Source organism: Lytechinus variegatus, chromosome 8 (assembly GCF_018143015.1).
Source record: "Lytechinus variegatus isolate NC3 chromosome 8, Lvar_3.0, whole genome shotgun sequence".
In the NCBI taxonomy this organism is placed as follows: domain Eukaryota; kingdom Metazoa; phylum Echinodermata; class Echinoidea; order Temnopleuroida; family Toxopneustidae; genus Lytechinus; species Lytechinus variegatus.
In genome coordinates, this window is record NC_054747.1 from 4,766,069 (window position 1) to 4,773,439 (window position 7,371).

Sequence of the window (7,371 nt, forward strand, 5' to 3'; positions counted from 1 at the left end):
GGTGTATGGAATCTTACAAATTTCCTTGAATAAAACACCCTTTTCCCCTTTTTAAACAGACCTGTTATGTTAAATTGCAGAAAAATTCCTGTTTTATGAATTTACAGAATGATTCTGTTATTGCTTTCTGCAAAATCTTCTGTTTATTTTCTGTAAAATCACAGGTTTTTTTACAGTGTACCTGCAAATTATAACGAAGATGCACCAAGAACCGTTCACCTGGAAATGCTAACCTTCACCTTAATACCTGGAAAAACATCAAATTTATATCTTTACATCGACTTATCATTGATATATAGAAGGTTTTATAAACCTAATCCCTTTTGACAACAAAAGTGATTTTTTCTTTGCCATTTTAGTTCACTTTTTAATAGGATTTTCAACTTTGGTAACATCTTATAGAGCTACTAAAAATGTATACATTAAAGCATAAAAATCAAATTTGATGAAAAATGGACCTAACCCCTTTTGCAAGTGAGCTCTTCAAATATGGTTGATAAAAATGCTTATTAAACATGTTAAACCTTATAAGCCATTGTTCGTGTCGTTATTTTATATTTTTAGTGTAAAGTAGATGGTAAAGAAAAAGTAGATTTTAAATTCGACTCTATTACATTACAACCCTTACGTTAAATTGTCGTGGCAAAATAAAACTGTCATAATATATGTAAATGTACCTGCAAATTATAACGAAGATGCACCATAAACCGCTCACCTAGAAATGCTAACCTTTACCTTAATACCTGGAAAAACATCAAATTTTTATCTTTACATCGACTTATCATTGATATATAGAAGGTTTTATAATGTGCTTTTGAAGGTAACTGCAATTATATTCATAAATCAATAATCTGTTACAATATCTTGAATGAAAATTCCAGTGAAACGAATTGCTTATTCATTTTTATTTCTCACTTGGCCTTCACACTCTAATAGTTTCTTAACCAGGAAACTCGTAGAAAGGTGCATTTGCTGTAATTTCGGACATGTGAAGCTCTTGACTGCATTTCACGCAGTATCACATACTATATTCAATTTCATATACAGTAATTTAAATTTCAGACATCAGTATGATTCTTGTGTAATTCTGCCCATTGATTATTTCAGTGTACTTTAAAATAAAATTATAAAGCTTTATCCCATATCGATGTTTATCTTTCAGTCAACATGGTCAACTTCATTTAATTAGTAAATCACTTTTAAATATTCCATATCATCAGTTTGACTATTTTGTTTGTTATTGGCGAAAAAGATATCCATATACACGATACATAATTACGTATACCCAAGACTCTTTTGTAGATAATATTTACCACGAAGCTTACATCCAAAGTGATAAGATGCATTGTCAAGAGGTAAACCAAAAAAGTTAAAAATATAAAATGTAAATGAATAACCAAATCATCAACAACAGGCCGCATCATCAGATCCAAGGATGCTATTTTTCATGTTTGTGAGTATTGGCTACGATGTCACTGAAGGTGTTTGTAGGTTGTTCACCTTTGTATTGTCTTCAAAGGTTTCCAAATCGAACATAGGCCAGCCGACCCAGATTCATCCCAGACCCCCCCCCCCCCCTCCTTCCCATTTTACGTTTACATGATTTGTATTTCAAGAGCATTGGCACCTGTACGCAATCTCCCCTGCAAACTACAACAAACATCGGTATGAAGTCATTAGGCTGTACACAACAAAACAAAACTAAGAAGAAGCGGATATCCGCATAGCTTCATTATCTTTGATGCGTAATTACCAACCCTCAAGAACCTTACGATCCTCAACTTCTAATCTCTTTCGAATTCCAGTTGCTAAGAAATCATGCGGGGAACGGGTCTTTGCTCATGCAGGGCCTAACCTGTGGAATTAACTTCCACAGAGTTTGAAAACCCATACTTCAGTGACCACCTTCAAGGGCAAACTGAAAACATATCTCAGTGCTTTTTGATAGACATTGTTTAGACATGTATTATGTAGATAGCTTTTGCTGTTGTTCTGCTCCGAAGCGCCATGATCATCTAATCAAGATGGAAAGTACGTTATACAGATCTCATGTATTATTATTATTATTTAATTTATAATCAATTTTCTTTCACAAATTGCCGGTTTCAGAACACTTTCGCACGATGCCGCTTTCCATTGTCGGCGTTCGTCATCACTAGCGCCCTCATTGGTGACATAGACACAGTTTTCATTGGTATCGTTTGGCCAAACACCTCCTTGCCAGTTTGTCCTCCCTTTGATGCTCGTCCAGTCGGTCCATTTGGTTCTTCCCAAACCGGTTCCATGGATATCCGTCAATCCGATCCAGTAACCCTTAAAAGGAAAGAGAAGGAAGAACACAGGTCTAATCATAAACGATAAACATGTCACGGAAAGAATGGAGAAATGGGTGTGACATGACTGCTGCAACATGATCATGATTTTCAAATATGTACACTTCACCTTTTCAGTTACCAATTTGTATAATGATGCTTTCAAAGATTTTTTGTCTAACCCAAATCAAATATTTGAATGTTTATTAAACACGTACACGGTATTGATGCCAGAACAGGGATCGCGTCGGTCACTATTATGCTAGGGAGTAGGGTGAATTGATACCGATGCACAATAACTGGGACACTACCTCCGCGAATGAATAACACAGATTGATTCTCTTAATTTGTTTTCATTTTACAAAATTTCTTTTTTATAACTTTAGCCAAAATATTGACAGCGCTTTGAAAATTTCGCTACATGATAGTTTGATTGCGTTCTCAAAACCTATTCATTTTCACTGATAATGGAATATCAAAGAGTAATAATAATGATGTTAATAATGATGACATACTAATTGTACGAAGAATAACAGTAATGGTAAAAACGATAATAATATCAACAAAACTAACGCGCTCATGTACTACGATATCGTCAAGTTGATGGTAAGAACTACTAACGAAAAAAAAACATAACAAAGTAGGATCTTAAGTATTTTTTTTGTTAAGAAATCTCAAAATAAGTATACGTATACTCACCAGAGATGGATTAGTCGTAATCGTTCCCCAGTATTCATATATCGCCATTCCTTCCTGGCTGTCATCAATGGACACCAAATCACCTCCTTCCAGAAACTGACAAATTTGGTTAGCGAAACTCCAACTCACTGGAAAGAAGTTGTAATAATAGCAGTAACCCGGATACAGGGGGTTAAACTCCCATGGGCTAGGACACTGACATCTGGCAAATCCCAACAGGAAAGACGATACGACGAGAACCACAAGACCAGACATTTTGATTTCTATAAAACATACCCCCTAGCCTGCAAAAGGTTCATCTAATGCATGCGTGCAGGAGAAGACCTGGTCAGTCAAATATAAAGTACAAATAAAATTTGTTGGAAATACTGTAGAAGCTTCATTAAGTATTTACCTCGACACTAAACTAGTTATAGACAGCACGATATACTTTGTTTTGATTTTGAGAAAAGGTGGTGAATTGTGGGCTTGTACTGTGATTGGCGAGCAGTTGAATATCCCAGTCGTGCTGCAGACGCAGCCACACACGTAATACCGACTCTAGACCAATCAAATTTATTACGTTATTTCCAATTGGACACCATCGATCGATTTGGTATCGGTTTCGTTGTTGTGACTTGTGACTGTAGGATAATCATACAATATTGAAAAGCATGGCATCGAATGCCAACATCTTGACCGAACTGAAATCGGTTTGCTGACATGTGAAAGGTGTTGTTGACCTCAAGATTTATATGAAAAGCTGCCCCTGACCCTTCTGCTAGATTGCACTCAACTCGCCATGGTAAGATTGAAGGAGAGTAAAATGTGTCATTTCCAATATTATTTTTATGAATATTTCCTCACGACCGTTTAAAATTGGATATCTAGCATGTAAGTCTGTATTAAAACAGCCGATACGTAACAAAAGAAAAATTCCATCACACCTTTTTGATGATTTTAATTGGGTTTTCAATATTTTAACGAGAGTTTTATATTTTAGTGAAATAACATTTTCCTGAATATGTTGCCATGACTGTTGGAAAGTGGATATCAAAAGTGCATTATTTAATGTTGAATGTAAGCAAACTTTGCTGATCAAACTCATGGCTAATTTTAATGCTTTATAATCAGTATTTCTTAATTTGTTTATTTTTTTTCTTATTTTCATCGTCTTCATCATCGTCATCTTTTTTAGTTTTATTCTTCCTCTTCTTCCCCTCCTTCTTTTTTTGTTCTTCTCTTCTTCTTATTATTATTCTACTTATTCCCTTTCTCAGTATTCTGTTAATATCTAATCTAGTTTTTTTTTTTTTACTTGTTCCACCCTCCTTTTTATCAATCCTTTTTTTATAATTTTCTTCTAACAATAAATTATTCGTTTCATTCTTTTAATATCCATTATTTTTATTTATAATACGCATTTCTTTGCCAAGGTTGAAAGTGGTTAAGGTTTTTCATTGGTTTTGATTTAAATGTATTTAGACTATTAACACGGAAATATCACATATCTGTTCTTTTGTTGTTGTTGAAGCATTAGCAGGTTAGGAATCAGGCATCACCTACCCACACAGGTCCGTCATTATTACTGGTAATAGAAATACTAACACAAAAATGTGTATGCTGTATATGCAAAGATTTTTCAATGTTTATTCTTATGTTGAGAGAGGGAGGGAAATTGGGCGATATATAGAAAGATGCGTGTGGGTTGGAGAGAGACTAGTAGCCAGATATATATGGAATGAGAGAGAGAGAGAGGAGGAGATAAAGAGAAAGAGGGGGGGGGGGGGTAGTAAGAGGACGTGCCTGCAACGCAATCGAATAATTAAGAAACCAATAAACAGTGTTATTGATTACGCCGCTAGAATGAGTCTATTGTTGGAGAGTATTTACATTTAACAGGATGCGTCTTAAGATTTTTTTCCCGGAGAGGTCAGTTCGTCTGAGTTTTCAGTCTGGCAGGTAAATTTGAAAGGTCTATATAAACAAAACGAATTCCACTATCATGCGTTAGATTATTTCAATTACTGGACCTAATTATGGCGGTCGCATGTTTGAGTCAATACTTTATTTTGTGTACAGCAAGATGAAGTTTCAAGTAAAACCTACAACACATTGTCCCTGTGATCAGGACATTTTATGAAATCGAAACCAAAATCGTGGTATGGGAATGCACCCCAGATATGGAAGAATGAACTCCAGGTATATAGCATTTTCTTTTATTGTTGACCGGATTGCATGTTTCTTAAAATAAAATAAAAAAAGACACACACAAAAAACATAAGAAACAAACCCATCTTTCACGGTCGGTCACTATATATTAGGCCTGCCAAGCATAAGTGATTTTCGAAGTGCTCTGCTGTCATAAATAACTGAAATTCATTAGAAATAATGAGTAAAATGTTAAATGATGTTCAGTAAACAGCAACGTAGAGCAAGTTAAGCCACCCTGGGTGAGAAACAGAATCTCTACCATTAATTTACAATTCCTATAATCATGATAATTGAAGTGGTTACAATGTCAACGAACTGCAAAAACTCCGGTGTTGAGTTTACACCAGCCCGGAATCTATATAACTATGTCCATGTCCACACCAGAGAACACCAGTTTGGAATCAAACCGATGCGGTTTCGATATTAATTGGTGTTGTATAAACACCTATCTGGTGTTGTTTAACACTTCTCTGGTGTGAACATATAGATTCCGGGCTGGTGTAAATCAACACCAGAGTTTTTGCAGTGCGGGAATACCTGTAACATCAAAATATCATTAACGACAATAGAAATAAATGAGATTGCATTCAACGTTTTTATTAAAGCCACACGAGTGCAAAACAATCATATGACAAATATATTTACTTCAGACAAACTAATACATAAATACCAGTTACATTTTAAATACATATGTATGTTCACTCTAAAAAAAGGTTTACCAAATATTGGGTCAAATGAGAACATGCATGTTGGTTGGGTAAAAATAGCCCAAAATAGCCCAATGGGGTTTAAAAATACCCATCAAACATGCATGTTCCCTTTCTAACCAATACTGTGTAAAGTTTTACTCAGTGTTTTAGAGTGTATATAAAAGTATATAGGTGCAATATAGCCTTTGCAAAATAGATCAAAGAGGTTATGTGTAGAAATACCGATTTGTTTGTTGCTGCTTTGCAATGAAAATACGACAAATACGCTACTGCCGTAGGCCTACAAGCTACTTCTGAAACGCTCTAAATCATGAGCATTGAAATTAAACATATTTAAAAAAAATGTATAATATCATATTTCGTAATGTATGAAAATTAATATGTATGACATTTCCTATCATTAAAAAACAAAACAAAAAATCAACTAGCGAAATATTAAAAGTATAAGTCTAGAAATAAAATTTGATCGATGTAAACCCATTTGTTTGGAGGTACATTATTCCAACAAAACTATGACACACACAAAAAAAAACAGAATCCAATGACTTCGCAAAACTGCAGAACGGCCCCCATCCAGTCTCCATCGATTTGACAAAATATTTGTTAACTATTTCTCGTTAAGAGTGTGAGTTGGTGCGTGAGTGTTTTTTTTTCATCAGTAGCAGAGTAAACACACTGTTAAAAAACCCGTGATTTTACAGAGAAATAAAAGAAGATTTTGCAGAAAGCAATTACAGAATCATTCTGTAAATTCATAAAACATGATTTTTTCCTGCAATTTAACAGAACAGGTCTGTTTAAAAAGGTGAAAAGACTGTTTTATTCAAGGAAATTTGTAAGATGCCATACACCAAATACCAATTTCCTGTAAGATTACGCAATCTGTTAAGATTACAGGTGTTCTCGAGACTCTGCTGCAGGAACTTCTTTTACTTTAAGGATAAATTTTCTAACAGTGCATCTTCTCTGATGTAACTTTAATGACATTTACGTGAATTAACCAAAGACTTGCAGATAAAAACGCAGACGATAATAGTGTAGCATAAGCTAAAAATATATAGAAGCATGATACGTTAATAAAATGGATAAACGTCGTGTTGTAATTCAAATTACTGCACGACATATACAACACGACGTAATTATTTACGTAATTCGAATTACAACGAGATAAAATGTCTACGTCCTGTAGTAAATCGAATTACGACAAGACTTATGCTCCCCTACATACAAATCACTGTCCATAATGAAAATAGTGTATGACATCAATCAATCGCCAAAATAGGTGAAAACGGGAATAGTTTTTCTTCTAACTGCGCATGCGTAATATGTAATTACTTAGAAAATTATTTATTATATGTATTATTTTCATGATCATTATTGTTGCTTTTTATTATCATTATTAACATTAACATTATCATTATAATTATTGATATTATTATTTTATTCGGAATAATCAG

At 34.2% G+C, this 7,371-nt stretch overlaps 1 protein-coding gene and 1 long non-coding RNA gene across 2 annotated transcripts; one reads left to right on the forward strand and one right to left on the reverse strand.

Moving 5' to 3' along the window:
• Nucleotides 1–183: 183 nt before the first annotated feature.
• Nucleotides 184–865, forward strand: LOC121420764. The gene is made up of 2 exons (XR_005970825.1): nucleotides 184–302; nucleotides 799–865. It is a non-coding gene; the product is annotated as an uncharacterized LOC121420764 (long non-coding RNA).
• A 322-nt stretch (nucleotides 866–1,187) lies between these two features.
• Nucleotides 1,188–3,475, reverse strand: LOC121420693 (snaclec stejaggregin-A subunit alpha-like). Its single transcript, XM_041615354.1, has 2 exons — nucleotides 3,012–3,475; nucleotides 1,188–2,313 (listed from the first exon to the last, which is right to left on the reverse strand). The coding sequence occupies exons 1-2, from the start codon at nucleotides 3,264–3,266 to the stop codon at nucleotides 2,068–2,070; spliced, it is 501 nt and encodes a 166-aa protein (XP_041471288.1). The 5' UTR covers nucleotides 3,267–3,475; the 3' UTR covers nucleotides 1,188–2,067.
• Nucleotides 3,476–7,371: the final 3,896 nt, after the last annotated feature.

What these genes read in the sequence shown, in the direction of transcription:
- LOC121420693 (XM_041615354.1), bottom strand. Translation starts at nt 3,266, where the DNA reads ATGTCTGGTCTTGTGGTTCTCGTCGTATCGTCTTTCCTGTTGGGATTT. An exon ending in TTACGACTAATCCATCTCTG is followed by an intron (nt 2,314 to 3,011) that starts GTGAGTATACGT and finishes TTTCCTTTTAAG; the next exon opens with GGTTACTGGATCGGATTGAC.